The sequence below is a fragment of the Ochotona curzoniae genome, unplaced genomic scaffold, assembly GCF_017591425.1.
Source record: "Ochotona curzoniae isolate NIBS_2020 unplaced genomic scaffold, NIBS_Ocur_1.0 contig_2699, whole genome shotgun sequence".
Classification (NCBI taxonomy): Eukaryota; Metazoa; Chordata; class Mammalia; order Lagomorpha; family Ochotonidae; genus Ochotona; species Ochotona curzoniae.
In genome coordinates, this window is record NW_024465561.1 from 9,048,352 (window position 1) to 9,070,000 (window position 21,649).

Below are 21,649 nucleotides of genomic sequence, written 5' to 3' on the forward strand. Positions count from 1 at the left end.
TCTTGTGCTTTGTATTGGTTAGTATTTATTTCCTAGACTGCAGCAGCCTGGCTAGCTTAGGGATACATTAAAAGAAAAGGTGTTTGTGCGGCCCAGCCAAAGTTACCCCCGAGTTACCCTGCTCCATCTCTCACGCTCACGCACCAGCTGGCACCCTGGCAGCTCTTGAAAGAGGAAATGCCCCTGGGCCCGGCGCAGTGGCACAAGTGGTTAAGGTCCTCGCCTTGCATGCCCGGGATCCCATATGGGTGCCGGTTCTATCCCGGCAGCCCCGCTTCCCTTCCAGCTCCCTGCCTGTGGCCCGGGAAAGCAGTCGAGGACGGCCCAAAGCTTTGGGACCCTGCACCCGCGTGGGAGACCCGGAAGAGGCTCCTGGCTTCGGATCGGCATAGCATCGGCCATTGCGCTCACTTGGGGAGTGAATCATCGGATGGAAGATCTTCCTCTCTGTCTCTCCTCTCTGTATATCCGCCTTTCCATTAAAAAAAAATAATAAAAATAAATCTTTAAAAAAAAAAAAAGAGGAAATGCCCCTTCTAGAACCATTGGAAACCTGGGATACCGCAGGGGTCACAGAGGCCCCCGCTCCCAGCCTTTCGACCTCCCAGGCAAAGGCCTAGTGTCAGGCCAGCCTGGGTGAGCAAAGGAGGAGGAGCCGGAATGAGAGGACCATGCCTACCAAGTGACCTGGATGCTGCGTCAGCAACACCTGCAGGCACGAGTCACCTGCTCCCTGCTGGCTAGGGTGTATGGGACGGTCGCTGCAAAAAAAAAAAAAAAAAAAAAAAAGGATGCACGGATGCCCTCAGACAAGCCACAGACACGGTCAAGAAAGCACAGTGCCAACAGGCTGTGGGTCACAGCATGGCATCTGAAGCAACAGACCTGGATTGCAACACACAACCCAAGGCCTGATGTGCAGGGCTGGCAGGTGGGAAAAGGCATCAATTCTCATCTCATCTCATCTCTGGAGCCACTTCCTGCTCTGTGCAGGGAGAGGGTTGGCAGGCTGGGGTCATGGAGATGCTGTAGGGATCAGGGGTAAATCACCATGTCATACCTAGCACAGGGCCTGTGGGTGGGTGGGAGCCAGGGCCCGGAGGGGGACCTGTCACTAGGATTGCTGCTGCTACTTGTTCCCATTAGATGAATCCTACTGTGTAGACCCAGCCTCGGTCATGAGGCAGAGGGACCCTCAGGTCACTGCTCCAACCCCACTGGGTGTGCCGCAGGGAGCAGGTTTCCCCTGCACTGTGCTTCGTGGCTCCAGAGGCAAGAAGCTGCTGCTCAACAACCTGATGGAGACAAGAAGAGCAAGAAAGGCACTCCCTGGTCCCCCTAGAGAGACAGAGACAGCAACGAGGAAAATCGGAAGGGCCAGGTACACAGTACATCAACACCACACCCACAGAACCCTCACAAATATCGGAGAGGGGCACCAAAAACTGAGCCCATTTATACTCAATTAATCCCTGAACTTTTGGGCCTCCAAGCTCCCATGAATAAAATCACTACTATATTTTGTCCACAGTGGTCATTCCTGACCCAATCGTCTTCCCTGGAAATTGCAAAGAAGTGAGACCCCCAGAAGCAAGAACACCTAGGAACCCATACCCCAACACAGGTGTCCCACCTTGCGGGGGCTTTGAACGGCCAAGCTCACCCCTCGAACCAGTCTGGGGTTGCCAGCCACCTGCCTGTCTCCTACACCCACAGAACACTTAACTTGGACTCTCCAGAATCTCTCAGACACGCAGCTGCTCCAGGTGGGGCCAGCCGAGGAGCACGGAGGCAAAGGGTGGAGTGCATATCTGGGTACCCAGGGAGGCCTAGGGGACAGCCCTGCCCCTGCTACATGCCATGGAGTGTCTGCTGTTGCATCTCTGAGATGGGCCACCAGGTGTCACATGGACTGTGAGGCATCTGCACCTCTAGTTAAAGATCGTTCTGAGTCTGTCTTTCAGGGTGTTTGTAGATGGGATTAACATGTGGCTTTGTGCACAGAGCAAACGGCCATGCCCTCCGTGCCATGGCATCCATCTTCCGCAGCTGTTCGCAGACTAAAATTGGAACTCAGCCCTCTGACTCCCAGGCCTTCAGTGTGGGACTTGAACCACTGCCTCTTCTGGGTCTCCAGCTTGCTGATGGCAGAACTCGAAACTTCCCAGTGGTCACAGTCCCCTACGCCAGTTTCTTATAGGACTCCTTATCAGGAATCCAAGCCTAGGCATGAGGAACTCTCAACTGGGATACATTCCGAGAACTTGTCCAGGGGTTACTTTCAACATGAAAAACATACAACCTTGTATGTTGGGAGACCTGGGTTGAGTTCCCAGGCCTAGGCTCTGGCCCCGGCCCAGCCTCGGCCCTGCAAGCATTTGGGGAATGAGTCAGCTGAGGTCTCCCTCTCCTCTCACCCATGCTGCCTCCATTCTCTCTCTCATCCTGTTTTACAAATAAAGTTTTTAATGAATTTTTAAAGAAAAAAAATGTATAAAGTTGTAAAACTATAATGATAAAACTTGTAAATACAGAAGCCCATCACATAGTTATTCATGTTCACCCCCAAGTTTCAGGTACTATGCATAATTCTAGGAGCCATGCTTTTACACAGCTGGCAGCTCCAAGGGTTTTTTTTTTTTTTTTAAGCCAGGATCACCACAAACAAGTAAGTAATGCATCTTGGTGGGCATTCTGGAGACCCAGGCATCACCAGCAACAGGAATTTTTCCAGCTTTCTTAGAATTTTCTGGGACCATGATCCTGTATGTGGCTCACCTGTGACTACAATGATGCGATACGGTGCATGGTTGTGTATGCAAGAGTATGGCAAAGCATTTGTGGAAAATGGAAGCAAAAGCTTCTTTGCTTGGGAAAATAAAAAACGTTTTTTTAAGCCACGCCCTGTCTTTTGTGCATCTGCTGTGAACTTTTTCAAGACTTTTATTTTAGGTTCTTAAATCAGAATGAACTTGTTTTAGTTTTCCACAGACTTCCTGCAGTATCCTCGAGTTGAGTGCGCATGTGCGCGCGCGTTCCCTCGGCTCTGCTTCTTGACGGAGCCTTGAGTGGCATCCTCTTTCCTGAACTGGCCCTGTCTGCTCTAAATTCAAGCTAGAACAGTCGGCCCTTAACAGAGACAGTACCCACCCCCAGTCATTCTCGGGTTCCCAGGAGGGAAGAAATCCAGCCTATCCCACATTAGGCAGCCCTCAGCACCTGCCCTGCCAGGGTCCATTGTGGGGCAACCTCCAGCACCTGCAGGCTCCTCCTCTCAGTCCCCATCCTCTTAACCCCACTGAAGCCAGCCGTGGGAAAAGGCCACAGCGGCAACTCAGTTACCTATAGGTTCCGCCCAGCTCCCAAATATCCTGGAACAAACGGACAGGGGCATCGTGGAAAAAACAAAAAACAAACAGGTGCAAGGATCAGAGGAGCCACAATTGAGTGGGCTCAAGGGAGAAAAGTAAGGAAACTGGTCCTCATCCGTTGATGTTAGATGATCAAGGCTTCTAATAAAGATGGAGCGGGCCAGAAAAAATACAGAGAATGGAGCACCTCAGAGCCCAGCCAATTAAAGTGGATTTATAATGCTGGAGTTTTAAATGGGCTCATACAGAACCCTTGCACAAAAACTTCAGGAGATGGCATGTTGGAGAATGCGGCTTTTTCTTTCTCAGATGGCTGTCCTCTCCGTGTCACGTGGAAACAGCAAAACATGAGAGGCCAAAGGGGGCAGCTGGTTTCAGGGCCACCCAATGCCTTGGGCCCTTATGAAATAATTTATCAACAAATAAACTGATTTTGATTTTTAATTACTCCCGTAATCTCCACTTTTACACTGTCATAATGGATGTTTACTTCGGTGATTTATAACATGTAACACTTTCTGTTCTATTCAAATGCACAAGTGTAAGCATTTTCCAACTTCTTTGTTCTTAGATAAAAAGGAAATTGATCTTTATCTGGTTACCATTCTGCTTTTTAAACACTGCGAATGCCGAATGCTGTCTTCCGAGGGGGTGGTGGGGGGGTGCCTGTAGTGTGATGTTTCCATGGCTTCTTTCATTTTCTGCCCCAGCCTCGGAGGTTTCTGGGATGTCTCTGCCCACAGCCCTACTCGGCCTCTCTCAGTGTCTCCCAGAACAACTGACCACCAATGTCACTGCCGTGTGAAGCGTGAGTTTGAAAAGACTTCCTGCTCAAAGCTGAAACTTGCAAGGTGTGGTGGCCACCCAGGAGTGTCAGTGACCATCGGGGAAGCTGGACAAACGCGGTGTTGGTGCCACTGCTTTTGGCTCTGTCTCTGCTTTTCCACACCTCCCCTAGACCAGCCTCACAGAAGCAAGCTGCAAACTCACCCAGCATCACAAGCTCAGAGCGCCACTCCCCAGCAGTGGACATCCTGCGAGCAGCCTCCATAGGCCTCCTAGAACCACGATTCAGGCTCCACTCTGAGCAGGAAAACAAGGGCAGGGTCCAACCTGAGGGAGCCAGATGTCCGCCCTAACCCCTCCGAAGTCCAGTCACACTCTCGAACTCACTCACTCTTGGGTTCACCCAGCAGGTGTTTTCTGGGTGCATCCTGTGAGCCAGTTCTGTGCTAGGCACCAGAGGCACAGCTGGGCATGCAAACACGAGCTTCAGTGCTCACAGAGCTCCCATGCGGCCATCCCAAAGACAGACAACAAGACGCAGATTCACAGCAATGCTTTAGCTGCAAGGAGAGCTCTGGAGCAGGACCACGCAGGCAAAAGGAGGGGCATGGGAAGTGTGTGGGTGGGGAAACTCAGGCGCACCGGCACGGGAGCAGGAGGGGCCTCACTGAGAAGGGGACAGCAGTGACACACTGCGGGCATCGGGCAGAGGGGTGCCCAGTGCCCTGAGGCAGGAGCTCAGAGCCGCTTCCTTCCCTGAAACCCCTGGGGAGTTGGCAATGGTGGGGGTCTCCTATTCCACAGCCCTCCTGGGTTAGCATTTGCAGTCCCTGAGTGCCATGCTGTGGTTTCCGTGGTCCCTGGGGAAGGAACCGCATTCCCCACTGTACTTGACCTCTTCCTGCCGCACAGCACAGCACAGGGATGACAGGGCGCGGGTAGCTCCCTCCCTGGGGAACAGGGTCTGTCATTCAGCCTTTCAAATAAATTCACGGTGCCCCTGCTAGGTGTAAGGTGCTCTTGCAAGCCCTGGGGTCACGGAAATGATGGCAATTAAGAAGATGGACAACAGCGCCACCCTCACAAATCTTAGATCCTGCTTGGCGGGAGACAAACAACACACAGGGAAACGAATAATTGACCTGGACAAGAGAATTTCATGCTTAGGAGGAAAATAAAGCAGGAAGGAGGTGGGGTAGTGGTGGTGGGGGGAAGTCAATGAGATAGGGCTGCAGGGAGACGTCTCCATGAACAGACTCCAGTACAGCCAAGCCTGCAGGGACCAGTTAGAGGAAGAACATCTCGGTGGAGGGAGTGACAGGTGCACGCCCGGGTTCTGCAACAGGAACGAACATCAGTACCAGGCAATGGCAGGGCTGTTTTTGAAAGTGAAGAGGATGAAGAATGTTGCAAGACAGGGTTGGGAGGGAGGTGGGGTCATGGGGTGAGTGCCTGGATCTGATTCCTGTTTGCCTGGGATAACTCCATGAGTGGCATAGTCAGCAAGAGTAAGGATGGGGAACCACAGCCCAACGAACACTGAGGCATCCTGGGACACACAGCTACTGTCCTCATGCTCACTCCAACGAACACTGAGGCAGCTTGGGACACACAGCTACTTGTCCTCATGGCCACTCTGGCTGTCAGGAAGCTCTGTGGGCACTTGTGGCGTTCCAGGTGAGGTTCCCCCAACCCCGCGACGCTCCCCTGGCCCCTGCACACTTCATATCCCCAGCCCAACCCCGCTCGCTATTGATTCCTTGGGAAATACACCACAATTATTTTTGAAAATAGATGGCATATTTGTCTATCCTCTGAAGCAGCTCATATTCCAATAGATAAAGTGTCAGGAGAAAAATCAAAGAAAATGGAGGTGTCCATATCTCAGATAGATTTTTTTTTTCTTGTATTGGCAATGTGCGGATATCTTACAGAAGAGCCGGAAGGAGTGATGGTTACTGGGTAAGGCAGAAGGACAAAGAGGTCCTGGTTGTGGGCCTGGCATGATGGTTCAGTCGGCTAAACCTCCACCTTCAAATGCCAGCATCCCTTCTGGGCACCAGTTGACGTCCTGGCTGCTCCACTTCCCACCCAGCTCCCTGCTTGTGGCCTGGGAAAGCAGTCGAGGACAGTCCAAAGCCCGAGGACCTTGCACCCACGTGGGAGACCTAGAAGATGCTCCTGGCTTCAGATAAGCTCAGCTCCGGCCACTGCAGCCAGTTGAGGAGTGAACCAGCAGATGGAAGATCTTTCTGTCTCTCCTTCTTTCTGTAAAAATCTGCCTTTCTAATAAAAATAAATAAGTCTAAAAAAATAATAAGATCCCCTATATAATAGAATCAGAAACCCCTGTGTCAACATGTGATAAGATTGTCCCTGCTCTGGACTTCAAAGTCATCCAAAACGTATCTTTTTTAAAGGGGAAGGAAAAATAAGCTGTGGTGGCAAGGGCCTGGCATGGCACTGGTCACAGAGAGGCCACAGAGGTCCAGGAGCCACCCCTACCCGCTTCCTGGTATCTCGAGCTGTCAGACCTCCACCCATGCAGCATGGGTAGGGCTGACTCTGTATGTCCCATCTGAGGCTCAGGATTAGAATCCAGGCTGGCCCAAAAGTTGTGGAGCGTATGGATACTGGGGAGCTCTCTCCTTGTCCTTCTGCTCTCGAGAGAAAATGCACTGGACTCATCTGTTGATGCTCCAAAGACTCCTATATGGAGTTAGCCTCGTTAAATACTACAGAATGTTCTGGAGTCAGAGACAGTGTCATAACCCCAGGCTTGGACCACAAGGGTGTCCTTTGGCCCATCCAAGCATCCTTTGTGTAACACAGCGGCAAGTCAGGGTCAGCTCTGATCACACAGTGGCACCTAACCCGGCCTTTGGAGAACTTTCCAGCACACATGGACCTGGGGCCAGGATCACGGTTAGACCAGGGCCTCCTCCTCCTCCTTCCTCCTCCTGCTCCGAGCTGTGTCCCGGGGAAGCAGCCGGACTCTCACCTGTGTGTATCCTCAGGTGGACCTTAAGGTGGTGGGACGTTCGGAAGGTTTTCCCGCAGTACGGGCAGTCCTTCATGGCCGAGCCCAGGCTCCTGTCGCGCAGCAGTGCCGGCTGCTGGACGCTGGTGGATCTCCCAGGCTCCTCACCCATGTCTGCAGTGGAGGAGAAATGTTCGCACATGACTTCAGCACATGTCAGGAGTCGTTCGCACCCAAACTGCTACCACCACACAAAGTTAAACATGTCAATATCACACCTGCCTGCTCCGTTCTTTCACGCTGACAGAATGCTGACAATTCATGTATTTTCTCGTTATTCTCTTAAATTATTTCATCTTCTCTATCATCATCTTAAGCAGCATATGGTACCTTTATATCGAACGGAATTAAGCAAGAAGAGAAACAGCTGTGTCAGCAGCTGGCTTGATTTCTTCTCTCTTTTTTTGCTAAGTTCTTATTAAATAATTTTTTTTTCCAAAAGTTTCAAAATGTTGGTGTTTTTGGAATCTGGTAAGTTTCAACGACCAGGCTAGCTGGAGAATTCATTGTGGTCCCCAAATCGGATTCACAGCAAATCACGCAACAAATGGATAAAGACGGTCTCTCGTCTGACTCCCCACGACACGCAGACACACAGCTATTTTGGGACAGGAAAGAAAATTATCCCAAACTGATCATTTCTCCCTGGTAGAGTCTCGTATCCATCGCTGGCTGGCATAAGCTCATGAAAGGGAGAAGAAAAAGTATGGAAATGTGGTTCCACAATTAGCCCATGATAAACACATAGTGACAAATTCAAAGTCATGTGCAGAAACTCAGCTGCAAAACTCCCATAAAGTCAGAGCACGGCATCTAAATCTCCGTGCAGCGACTTGAGACCTTCCTCATGTAAAGTATCAATACAAATTTTCCTTCTTGCTGTTATTTGTTGTGTAACCCAAACCATTAGAAAGTGGAATAAAATTTACATACGGTTGCCTTCTGCACAGAAATGGTGGGACATAATAGTAAATAAAACTGGGAAAATATCTTGTGCTTGGAGGATACGTTATCACAGTACCCCAGGCCTTGACATCACAGCACTGGAGAGATGGCATCAGGGGGCAGGACAAGGGATGAGGCTTGCGTCTCACAGGAGGGAGGCAAGAGCCTTCTTCGGTCTCATTTTTCTGCCCCCTCAGAGCTGGCAGCTGATGGCTCAGCAGGAACTCCAGGATCCCAAGCCTAACAGGGTCCTCGCCGTGGCTGCCAACCCTCATGAGAAATCCCTCTCTGAGCACAAGAGAACCTTCTGGGGAAAATGAGCAGATCTGTGAGTTGTGCGGAGAATGCCTTCAACCGGAACCTTCCAAGCAAAGGAAGATGTTCATTTCTCTACTCACACCCAAAAGGGACAGACTGACAGGCCAGGCCAGAGGTGAGGGACAGCTCATGCTGTGATTCATGAAGTGATTCTACCTGGGAGTCTGCACCCAGCAACATGGAGGCCCTCTGGCTTGCACAGCACCCTCTGCATGCAGACAGGGCCCAGATCAGCAGCCTGGAAGTGTCCCAGGAAGGATCACTGTGAAGCCTGTTCCCACCCCTTCCATCCACTGCTGGAAGAGCTACTAAGAAGCTCCAGTTCAATTTGGGGAAATGGATTTTTTTTTAAAAAAAGATTTCTTTATTTTTATTTGAAAAGCAGCGTTATAGAGGGAGAGAGTCAAAGAGAGAGGTCTTCCACCTGCTGATTCACTCCCCAAATGGCCACAAAAGGCTAGAGTTACATCGGACCAAAGCCAGGAGCCAGGAGCTTCTTCTAAGTCTCCCACAAAGGAGTTGGGCCACCTTCTTCTGTTTTTCTCCCAGTGCGCTGACAGGCAGTTGGATTGGAAGTGGAGCAGCCAGGTCTTGAACTGATGGCCACATGAGATGCTGGTGCTTCAGGAGGAGCCTAGTTTGTCCTACCACCATGCCGACCCCCAAGAAATGGATGTAAAAGATAAAGTTAGAGGCAGGGGTTTAGCCTAGAGGTTACGGCGCGGGTCAAGACACCCGCATAGCACATCCGAGTGCCTGGCCCAGCTCCTGCCTCTGTCTTCAGCTTCCTGCTCACGCAGAGCTAGGAGGCAGCAGTGACAGCTTGAGTAATTGGGCTCTTGAGCTCACAGGCAAGGCCTGTATTACGTTCCCATCACCCAGGTTGGCTCTGCCTGAGCCCCAGTCACTGTGGGAATTTAGGAAATGAGCCAATGGATGAAGCTCCTAGCCTCTCTATTCCTATCTCTTGAATAAATAAAGAAAATCTTCACAAATAGCAATAAACCACAAATTTCTTTGGATGTGAAGAGTTTGAAAACCATTCAGACTTTGTTCTTTGTAAAACACATTTCTCAGAAGCTATTTGGAGATTCCCTCCTACGCATGGATTTTAAAAGGCATTACACCCAAATAAACTTCACCTTTTAATTTCACTTCTATTCACTTTTTAAAAATAATTGTTTTATTGATTTAAAAGGCAAAGTGACAAAAAGGGAGTAAGGAAGGCAGGGGCTGACTGAGAGAGAGAGAGAGAAAGAGAGAGAGACTCTTTCATTGGCTGGTCTACTCCCCAGATGCCTGCAATGGCTGGGGTCAGGTTGAAGCCAGGAACCTGGATTTTCATCAGAGTCTCTCACTTGGTGACAGGGACCCAAGGACCCAAGGACGTGGAACATCTACTGCTTTCCTCCCAGTCACATCGGCAGGGAGCTTCTTGGGAAGGAGGGAAGCCAGGACTGGAACAGGAGCTCTGCTATGGTATGCCGGCATCCCGGGTGGTGGGTTAAATCTCCAAATAACTTTTGGCAGCGCCTTTATGTCCATGGGACAAAATGAGCCAGATCTTCATCTTAGAATCGTGTACAAAGAGAAGTAGGCCTTTCTCCATGCACAGTCTGACCCTCCAGGCACAAGATTCAACATCCAGATGAACGTGGGAGCTGTGAGGATGGCTTCTCTTTATTTTTAGGCAGAGTTACAGAGAAAGACAGACACAAAGAGAGAGATCTTTCATCTGCTGGTTCACACCCCCAAATGGCCACAGCAGCAGTCAGGACTGACCAGGCCAAAGCCATTTGCTGGGAGCTTCAGCTACGTGTCCTAGCTGGATGCAGGGGCCATCTTGCACTGCTTTCCCAGGTACATTAGCTGGAAGCTGGATTGGAAATGCAACATCCAGGACACACATGGATACTCATCTGGTATGCTGACTTTGCAGACTCCCCCAGTCTCACAACCTTGACCTCCAGGAGGGCTTCTTGGTAAGAGAAAATAGGCAGAAAAAAAGTATTGTCCCTCCAGGGGACCTGGGACTGCTGCCAGACGGAGCGGAAACTAGTACCAAGTCAACCACAACAGGCTTAAACAGCCAGGTCCCACCCCAGCCCCACACCTCATTCCAACACCCAAACCTTGCATTTCCCCTATCAGTGGCATTGCCTCGCTTTCCTCTTTCTGGCTTCACTGGGGTCAGCTGGAAACAGTGATGTGGCTGATTGAAATTCTGTCTGAGTGTTCCTTGCAATATATTTAAGCAGGTAGTTTCACTAAGCTGGCCCATAGCTGTCAATCTGCATGATAAACACAACTTCTTAAGTGTCCTGATTCTGGCTTCATGACAGAGGTAGGCAGGTCCAAGACTTCTGAAGTTCACTTCCTGCAGGTTCCCCTGCTCTGTGATCTGCCCTTTCCTCCCCAAAGCTCCCTGGCTAAGCCCAGCTGGGAGCAGCAGCCAAGTGGCAGCTGCTAAAAAGGGGTGAAGGGGCAGGCTAGAGAGAAGGATGAGAAGGCTTATGTATCTACCAGGGCTCTGGGCCCAGAGAACATTCTAGATAAACTCAGATGCAAGACGATGCAATTCTCTTGAACTTCTTGCAGAAGCTCAAGACAAGCTTGGCCTGACTGCTTGTCAGTCGAAGTGATGGTCTGTGTCTGCCTTCCTTTTATCTCTCTATCTCAGATATGTGTGGCCCAATAAAAAGAATACATTTGTAAGATAAACAGCTTTCTCTGCAGATTTAATAGTCTAATTTTCACTTTATACAGAAACGGGATTTTTTTTTTCTTTTTTTGGAAGGGCCAGCAGAAGGCCTAAGCGTTTACTCGGAGACTAATCCTCCTAAAAAAACAAACTCAGAGCCACTGATGTTGGGGTTGCTGGGTGGTCCCAGGAAACGTCCAGAGAAGCTGAGAGCCAAGTGCAGGGAGGGTCGAGGCACTCCAGCCCAGCCGCTCCCTGGCGAGGCCCCGGAGGTGGTTCTACGCCTGCGCCTGCTGGGCGTTGCTGCATGCAACCAAGCTATGTGTGACCCAGTCAAACCACAGAAGCCCAAGAGGTGGGGGTGGGGGGCACGCGATGCTCTCACGAGTCTCGCTGTACCCGACGGGTAAAAGCCTTGCACTGGTCCCTCTGGACAAAGATTTCAGGAGCCAGCCCCATTGCTTGGCCTGGTGCCCTACACAGTTGGCCAATGAGGGGCAGCCAGTGGCCCCTGGTGACAGGCAGACAAGCCCTTCCTAGACCATTCCCGGAAGCAAGCGGAAGAAAGGAAGGGGCAGGACAAAAATTGCATCTGTAATCTTTTCTGTCTGACAGTTTATAGATTGCGTTGAACATCGGGGTTTTTTGTTTGTTTGTTTGTTTGTTTTAATTTCTTGCCTTTGACTTGGAATATTTCTCCCTCCTACAAGTTCTGGCCCAACGGGTAAGGGAAGCAGAGAACATGTACTTATGCCTTCTCCTCTAGCCACCCAAATCTTGCCAGTGACAGGTGAGGATGCTGGAATATCACCTGGTCCCTGAGTTGTCAGGCAGGGCAGGGGCTGAACCTCTGCAGAGTGTGTGGATGAGACCTCAACCTCAGGTGGTTGTGACAGAGGGTGGCCACTGTGAGAGAAGATCGGGAACCAACTTAGAGTAACTTGGGAGGTCTTCAGGTTTAGCCGTGGTCTCCCAGAGAGTCCTGATTCATGGCATGGGAGAGTGGTAAGAGCCAGATACGGAGCTCAAAAGGAGCAGAGTATTCTTGTGAACTCGAACTTGGATTCTCAACTCTCCCTTTATCCCAACTGCCAGGTAGGCTTGCCCCTCGGGCATCCCTGAGTGCATTAGGGAAAGATTTCCAGGAGACAGCAGCATCCAGATGCTGCTGCCGTCCGTGTGCGACATCACTGGTGAGCAAGCTTACACAGCGAGCTACCCAGCAACCACACTGTGTACGGCAGCTCTCCGCTCCTTCGGGCACTTACCACTCCCTTGCATAAAATGCTACGATATTCTAACGCCTGCAGAAGTTCCACTATAACAGTAAATACGTTTCCCCAGGTGAGTTGTCAGTTAATTCTGAAAGTCTGCCTTGTGCAAAGAGCAGCTCCAACGCGTGGGCTCTCACTTCATTAATGAAGGGAAAGAACTATTTGTGGAGAGCACGGGGTGAGGAGGCAAGGCCATAGGATCCCTGGAAGTCGCCACTCCCTTCATGTGGCTGCCCACATGCACTGACACTCCTGGATCTTCTCGGGGCTGAGCAGTCACCACTACTTCAGAATAAGCTCAGAGGAATGTGCAGTTGCTCTTGCAAGCCTGGCATGTCCCTTATCTTGAAAAATTTTAAATGAAGGACTTCAGCTTAGCCCTGATCAGATGATAGAAAGGATGCCTTTCATTTGAAAAAAAAAATTTAAATTAATTGTATGTGTAACAGTCTAATGTTACTGTAAATACTTCTACTGAACTCGCTCAAGGTGCAGCCAGAGCCTAACTCGGCACCCACTTGTTGCCTGGATTGTTGCATCCAAGTTCTCAGTATTATAACAGCCATAGAGTCAAGGCCAATAGCGCCACATTAATGCAGAGGGCAGCGAGCATTCGTTTGGAGAGCTACTGTAGGAAAGGATGTCCATTTGTGAGAAGGCAATAGCCAATCTCCTCTTTGGTGACCGGGAATGTGGTGCTGGGCGGGGCCTTGGGTGGGTGTGGAGTGGACAAGGGGATGCAGCTTTGGGCTGCTGTGCTTCTCTCCAACCCCAGCTCAAAGCTGAGCAGGAGCCCATTGACTTTTGGTAAAAGGGGAGTGTTGGAATTGGAGAACTAGACTACTAAACTGCTAAAATTTATTTTTAAATATCAGATTCTAGAATTTTGAAGAACTCCTCTAAAGCAACATTGGATAAGTTAAGAGAAAATGAATCAGAAACATGTGAATTACACTTGCAGCAATACACCATGAGGGACTTCCAGATCAAGCATTGTGGGCCCAAAGTGTTTCTGGTGTCAACCCTTTCTTTCTTTCTTTCTCTCTCTCTTTCTTTCTTTCTTTCTTTCTTTCTTTCTTTCTTTCTTTCTTTCTTTCTTTCTTTCTTTCTTTCTTTCTTTCTTTCTTTCTTTCTTTCTTTCAGATTTATTTATTTTTTATTGGAAAGGTGGGGATATACAGAGAGGAGAGACAGACAGGAAGATCCTCTGTCTGATGATTCACTCCCCACGTGAGTGCAACGGCCGATCCGAAGCCAGGAGCCTCTTCAGGGTCTCCCACACGGGTGCAGGGTCCCAAAGCTTTGGGCCGTCCTCGACTGCTTTCCCGGGCCACAGGCAGGGAGCTGGATGGGAAGCAAGGCTGCTGGGACCAGAACCGGCGTCCATATGGGATCCCAGGCATGCAAGGTGAGGACCTTAACCACTTGCGCCATTGCGCCAGGCCCATGTCAGCCCTTTCTTAATGATCAGGCGAGAATGGCACTGACTTGCTGATGGGTGAACCATCCCTCGGGTCTCTTCTCTCTGCCTTTGGAATTAGCAGCCTCTTCCCAGTCCCTAGTCTCCAAGGCCAGGACACTCGGGTGGTCAATTCTTGCCAGGGTCTTGTGGCCAGGAGTGGGCTGGCCATGAGCAGGCAGAGATGGGTCCACAGATCCAGCCCTGACCAGGATATCAAGGACAACATGCCTTTTGAATGCTGACACTTTCTCTTCCCTCTGGCTTGAACAAGGACAGGAAGCAGAGTCCCCCAGAGATGTGGCCTTGTGGAGCAGAGCTAGCATGAGGTTACTGACACCTCCTGCAAACTGAGTGGTCGAGCAGCAGCCCCAAGGTTTTATCGCTTTTTTGGGATAAGCTCTGCCTCCACACCAGGAGCTCCAGGAGCGTTCCTCTGTGGCCCTGACCTAGTGCTCTGGCACCATCCTTCTTTCCTGACCTCAGCTGCACATCCATAGCCCCAACCCAGGGATGGTTCCCAACTCAGGACTTTGCCCCTCTCATTGCTTCTCCAAAAGTCCACAAGGAAACTTCTCCCTGGTCTCGTAGGTATCTGGAGGAAGCCTACCTCTGACCTTTCTATCTGACCCAACTCCCCAACTGCCCGCTCTCAGGACAGCTTAGATCCTGCTTGCACACAGTACCCTTTGTAGACCACTGTTAGCCTGCGAGTGGGGTGCTCACTGCCCATGCTCGTAGGGGCCACTTAACGCCAGAGGTGTTTCATCATCCACACCTGCTTGGCACTCAGTTCTGAACACATGTGCAGCAACAAATCCTTGAACAGGCAAAAGACACATAGCAAGCAGGTTGATTGGACTTTGATGCGCAGACCCACTCCAGACTGCCTGGAAGACTGGCAGGGAACACCCTGGGCACCAGCTGAATGCCAAAGGAGCTCCATCACCTTCTGTGCCAGTAGGGACTGAAGCTTGATGCATTGATACCCAAGGAGACTTCTTGGAGGAGGTGGCTGGAAGGACGAGCCTCATCCGTGAGGCCATAAGCGAGCCGTTATATACAGGAGACAGAGGCGTCTTGCTGAGGGAGGCATTTCTGTGCCTGGATTAGAAGGGAGCTCATGCTGTCACAAGCAGTGGCAGGCTCACATGAGGTTGAAGAGACATTAATCAATAGAAGAGCATAGGAAAATAGGTGTTTGTAAAGTAATCTATGACCCAATTGCTATTACAATCATTATAAAACATTTGTTATGCCTTCCTTTTTTTTTTTTTTTACAATTTAAGTACTTCTCTAAAAAAAACCTTCTACTTTCACTAAAGCATAAATTCCCTAAAGATTTCTACGTAATTTATTTTCTCTCTCTCAAAAAAAAAAAAAAACCCTATAGCTTTTAAGATCCTCTTAAGATAATTTACAATCCCTCCTGGATGAGTGGGCACGGGGGCCACCAGGAGATGGCACGGCAGGAACTCTCACCTAAATGACACCGAGAAGGAACCTTAAGATGCACTTACTTGGTCAGTCACCATAACTTGTGGTGCTAAGTTTTTCCCCTGGGAATCACGCACACTGAAAGGATGATGTGGAGATAACACCACCCCCAGAGAGGTGTTTTGCCATATTCTTCTTTAAACAAAGAAGACATCTTAAGCACCTTGCAATATCTTTCATTTAATAGTTGGCAGAAGGCAAGTCCCCGAAGAACGCTGGCCGGTGTCGTTCTCTTTAACCAGCTGAGTGATCGGAGCTTTTAATATAGCCGTTCCAATTATTGTAAAAGTCATCTAGTACCTTATAACCACAAATATTGACAGTTTATTGCACCACACATTCCTGACATTTGAAGGTCACACCATACATAATACATACTCTTTTATAAAAGTGTCTGAAACAAAGAGATACACGATCCGCAATTACCTCACCCAGCCTGCGTGTGAGAGCGTGTGTGCGTACGTACAGTCGGGGCCGATGGCTTGCACGGGAGGGAGGCACACGCACTATTTTACGCAATCTATTCAGACAGTGCCAAGGCGTCCATGATGGATCACTAGGAAGCAGCTCCTGTGCATCGGGCGGCCGGATGGGTTGGCCGGGGCACAGCATCATGGCCATCCCAGGTGCCGCTTGGCCATGCCAACAGCCCTGCCTCACACCATACTCAGACTGTGCCCCAAAGCACTTGAGGGTCACATTACGTCCTCATTTTGCACATTGGTCTGTATGTGGCTGAAAGGAATTTTTTTAAACCACAGGCCCAGTTCAGAGCCATGAGCCCCACTGCCCACCCTGGGGTCACAGGCACACTGTCCTGCCCCAAGGCTGTCGTACCCACAGAGACCTGTGTCACCAGCCCTGACCCTAGCCCAACCCGGAGAGCAGCGCCACAGCACTCTGTGCTGGGAATTCCAGCAAGTGAGCCAACCCTGACTCTGTCCCAGGGTCTCTGTCTCCCTCACTGTCCCCTGGTCCTCAGAGGCCTCTCTCATTGGTCCCCGCTTGTCCTCCTGGACCAGGTACAAAGCACAAAATGGGAGGGCGGGGGAGATTGTGTCACCCTGGCACTCAGGAATGTGATCCTGGATCTCAGGGTGTCCCCCCCCCACCCACTGCCTCCCAGTTTTGCCACGTGAAGGAGGGGGCTGTGCTGCTTCCCAGGAGCGTTCCTCCGCAGCGCTCAGAACCCAGGCAATTCTCCCAAGTTCACAGCAGAAAAAGCCATTCCGGCTGCAATTGAGCTTCACATAGATGACAATCTTTAATCACAGATGAAGCAGCAGGTCGTTAGATTCTACACCAAACTCCCTTCCAGATGATGCTAATGGCTGCTGCTTATAGATGGCGTGCGCGGACACAAATCTATATATCTATATCTATATGCTTAGTGCTGTATTGAAATAAATAAAGAGCGAGCCCTCCAGATAATCAAAAGCCCCTCCAAGAGTCATTGGGTTTGGATTTCCAGGATGAATGTCCTAAAATTTAAGACAAGGGGACCAAAATGATGTCTCTGAAAATGACGTGTTTATTAACATTAAATCCTGCGGAGGAAGGCTTCTGTAGAAAAAAAAAATGCAAATCTGCCTGGCAAGCCATGTCTGTTGGGGTGTGTGTGTTTCTTTAAGAAGCCATTCTGTTTTAGAGGGGAGCGAGCGTGTAAGATAGGGCACCACGTGACCAGCAGGTTGCTATGGTAAATATGCATTTTTTATTGAAGAGTAAACAGTGGCAGAAAACAAGTGTCAATTGCCAGCCCTGAAGTTCCTGCCATTTTTGAGCTACGCTGACTTCTCCAGCCTTCTCTGTCGGAGACCCTTTACCAGGGAGACACTCTCCTTGGATCCAGATTTAAAAATTTGGGGAGATGAAAGACTGAATCCTTCGTTACCTTGTAGCTTTAATAAATGAATTTGTTGACAGGCACAAATGAGCAAAAAATTAAAAAAAAAAAAATCTATCGAGCTCTGCCAGTCGGTCACAGCACAGAGATTTTTCTGGAAATCTGTTGCTCAGTTGGTGGATGTCTGAAAGACAAAACCTTCCGCCTTGGCTGTGGCTGCAGGGCAGAGGAGCCAAGGAGCCAGCCGGGCTGCCCTTGGGGCCACTGCAGAGGGACACAAGCCAAAGCCAGCGTCCCCAACCCCATGTTCCTTGTGTCCCTTGTGGCCCCTGGTCCCTGGCCCTGGCCCTGGCAAGACTGCTGTCCCAGGGTCTCAGGAAAATGGACATGAGCCAACATGACTGTGAGCAAAGTTTCAGCTGCTTTCCTCTGCTAGAGGTTGGCAGAAGTGGGAGTTTTTTTTTTTTCTGGTACTTCCAGACAGGCAACTTCATTTTCCTCTGATGTAGCAGCCAAAGGAGTGACCTTCTCTGATGGCTTCTTGGTGGCTGTCTCCTGAGCTAGCTCCTGCCCCCAGCAGGCCGTCCTGCAAACTCCTCCAGCTGAGTGAGGCGTGTCCACTTTGCTGTCCCTCTGGCCTGGGAAGCACTGAGGACACCCCCAGCACTCAGCTGGTGCCCTGGTCACCGGGCACAAGGTGACAGGTGGCGGGGGGAAGGAAAGGATGTGTAGACGAGGGAAATAACCTGAGTTCGGGGTTCACTTCAAGGGCAACAGTGTGTCAAATGCTGGTGAATTTCTCTTGGGGCAGTTTTCAGGCCCTGGAAATGCCACATGTGAATCCAAAGGCGTTGTGTGTGGTCAGAAACAAGGGTCTGAGGGACAAGATGAGTGTGTCCTCCCAGGAGCCCCAAAAGGCATGGGAATGCACTGTGCGGGCACTGGAAAAGCATGGAGCCGAACAAATTGTCCGCAGAGCCCTCAGCGTGCAGTCTCCCCAGCCCACAGCAGCGGGCAGGGCGCCGGGCAGCTTCCTGTCCCACCACAGCCTTGGACACTCAGGTTTGTTCGCACCTCACGATGTGACACCGCTACCCTCTCTGTGGCACTCTGCACACACCTGGGCTTTCTTTGCTTTCCTCATCTGTGAACCCGGAGACTTGGGGAGCAGTGCTTACAGCAGATGAATTGCAGGGTTTCCCCTAAATCCAGGTGGTAGGTTTGCAAAGCCTTCACGCTCCTGAAATCTTACGGTGTTGCCGAGGGGGAGTGAGAATGCAGCTGGCCCTAGGACGACTGGCAAGCTGGCCCCATGTTTATAAAGCCTTTGTGAATTTTCCCAGTCTCCATCTGCCTGCCACATGGAGGTGACAGCACCTGCTTTTCTGCTTCTTGTGAAAACCCAATGAGATGGCCCACAAAGAGGCATCCGAGATACCCTCACTTGGCAGGTCACCCTATTCCGCCTCACCTGTGAGTTTGCGAAACAGTACTCACTCCTCCGGTAAGGGCTAGCACTGAGTGAGTGCCCAGTGGGCACTCAGGCGTGGTGCAGGAAGCAAACACATGAGTGAATGCATGGTGGACAGGCCCTCCGCAGGGGTCACCCTTGCTTCCTCAGGACCTAATAATTAAGACAGTCGAGTTCCTAGCTCTCCTCCTATGATCCCCTAAAGCATGGTGGCCTGGTCTCAAGTTGGGGTGCCCTGTGTCTGGAAAGGGAACAGGCTGCAGCTGGCATCCCTCTGGGAAGCAAGGTGGCACACAGGACGCCTGACCTCGGTCTACTTCAGTCCCCACGCCCTTGGCCTCTGCCACACCAGCCCAGTGCTCCAGGGGCTCTAGGTGGCTGCCCCCAGGCTCTACCACAGAGGGTAAAAAGTTTCCACAGATCAGTATATGTGCTGCCGAAGCAAGCACAAGTTTCCACAGATCAGACACTTCCCAACCAACATGCCTCTGAAAAGAGCAGAAAAATTAACTAGGTCGCTGGAGTCTCACCTGCCCCACGTGCTTCTGCAGCTCCTGCCCTCACCAGCCCATCCCTGTCCACTCCTGTCCCAGCCAGGCCACGGCCCTGTGTCCACCCACAAATTCAGTTCTGTTTCTCAGCAAAGCCATGGCTCTTGGAAACGCTCATGCCACTCCGCCCTACTCAGAGCTGGGCTGGGGGAGTCGGATGGCACGATTTGGGCAGACAGACCTCAACAGGAGTGGCCACAGGCTGGGTAGACCACTGCTGGCTAGGAAAGCAGAGTCTGAGGGCCAGGGACAGCACATCAGGCCTCCTAGGCACTTGCACTGGCTGTCTGGCTTGCAGAAATGTCAGCCTAGACATGTTCTTGCAGACATGTGCAATGCTACGAGGAGGAGGAGGGTTCGGCTCCTTACCTGTGCAATGCCTGCTGCCCCTGCCATTCCCTCAGCCTGCACTCCCTGTTATCCAGGTCCCTGTTATCCAGAAGCCCCACCTGCTGGCTCCTCTTCCCCAACTCGTTCCCCAACTGCTCCTGGGCCTCCTAGTTTTCAAGGTGCCCAGGGCATAGTAGGCACTTGCTATTGTTTTGAATGAATAACAATCTGATAAGGCCACATCGCTTCGCTTGATGAGTGGCTGGGAACTTTCTTTACGGTGGAACACCCCTTTCGCCGTTGACTCTGGAAGCTTCCCTCACTAATGCTTAAAGCCACACACACATATGGCCCTGTGATGCCGACTCCCATCCCATCAACCGACAACTCAGTGTTGGCAAGGTTATTCAAAACTCGGCCCCGTACCCTCCAACATCTCCTTAGGGGAAAATTGCCTGGGAATGTATTTCCTCATCTGTATGTTAACGCACGGTTATAATCCACCTATCATGATTGCAATTTTGGGAATCAAAACGGAGATCCAAACCAGCAGTGTGATCTACATTTTAGCCACATATATTATAATAAATTAAGTCAAAGAAAGAGTTGTGCATTAACTACCACTCTATTCCTTTAATACCTTCTAAGAACACGCAAGCCGCCCTCCGTGAGAGCGCAGCCTCTGCCCTCCTGCTGCCCAGGGTGACACACAGATCCTGCCCCCACTGCTGCCTGTAAAGGAAGGTTCCAGAACTTGCTGCTGGCAACTGTGTGCTGGTATCAAAGCCACTAAGGCCACAGAATAGCTGCTCCTCATCTTGCTAGGCCACGGATGTGTAGAAGTTTCTGGAAAGGAGCAGGCAGTGGAGTGTGAAGATGATGGGAACGCTGATATTGCAAAGGTCCGGTCCCACGGGGCTTCCACGTGCCAGGTTTTCTGCAAACACTGATAATTCTGATGCCTTCCACTCTGAGAAATGGTGCACGATCCCAGGTCTGGGTCCCGCTCCCACGAGGCTGAGCAGTGGAAGTCTCTGCCTCCTCCTCCTCCCGAACCTGGCCGCTGGCACCCTGCAGGCAGATTTCTGGGTTTGTTGGCTCAACGGAGATGGTCTCATATGCCCTTTCCACCCCAAAACCAGACTTAATAACCTCAGTTGAGCAAAGAAGGCAGAAGCCTCTAGACTAATTCTCATAATTACGATGGCTCTATTATTTCAAAGCCAGCGATGATTGTGGGGTCAGGTGCTGAGAGGAAGAGCGAAAGAGGCATCCTTTAAAGCGATAGTGAGTACCCTTTGATTCTTTGCTATAATACCAAATTGCATCCAGAAATGCTGAACTGTGTGCCCAGAACCCTAGTCAAATTTCAAAGGGGCAGTGATCAGAAAGAGCAAGCAGAGATCCAGGCAATGCGAAGGCCACTTCCTAGGTCATGGTGACTGAGCTGGAGGAAAGGGGACAGTGACACCCTCTCTCCTGCTGGCCCCACACTCTCCCTTTGTCATCACACCTGGTCTTCACCCATCTTCTCTGGCCTTATGAGGTATGTCTGATCGGCCACTTCCTGCTCCCCAGGCTGTGCCTCATTTCCGCCAGCGTCTGGCTTCCCTGGCACCTGCCCACTCCCCAGAACCTGCTCCCAACCTTTCACCTCAGTGGCCAGCTGCTCTACATAGATCATTAATTTCTCTTCCATGTTCTAGTCAAGCCTGCTTACCAAGAGTCCCCTGTGGGTCTGCCCATCTAACCACCATCAAAGCTGAGCGCAGAGCTGGCCCAGAGAGCCTCTCAATAAACACATGTTGGCTGATCTTTCCATTGTGGACGACATCACTGTTATCTGCTGCACGGATTTCAATGCTGAGCATCTCCAAGGAGAAAACAAGGCACCCTTGGACTTCCCAGCCTCCTCCCTGCTTAGTGAGTGCATCCAGGGCAGGTGCACTTGCTCTGGTGCACCTTCCTGTAGCCTGAGAGTTCTTCATGGAGTATAGAGTGCCTCTCTATGCCAGGTGCAACACGAGGGAGGCAGGTGCAGAGGTATCTACAGCAGGTCA

The 21,649-nt window shown here is 50.8% G+C and overlaps 1 protein-coding gene across 1 annotated transcript in view; it reads right to left on the minus strand.

The window, feature by feature from the left end:
• The window catches only part of ZNF536 (zinc finger protein 536), a 223,674-nt gene that overhangs the window by 145,445 nt on the left and 56,580 nt on the right, over positions 1–21,649 (minus strand). The window contains exon 2 of the mRNA XM_040976678.1: positions 7,159–7,311. Coding sequence (XP_040832612.1) covers positions 7,159–7,311 — 153 coding nt within the window. The remainder of the gene's footprint in view (positions 1–7,158; positions 7,312–21,649) is intronic.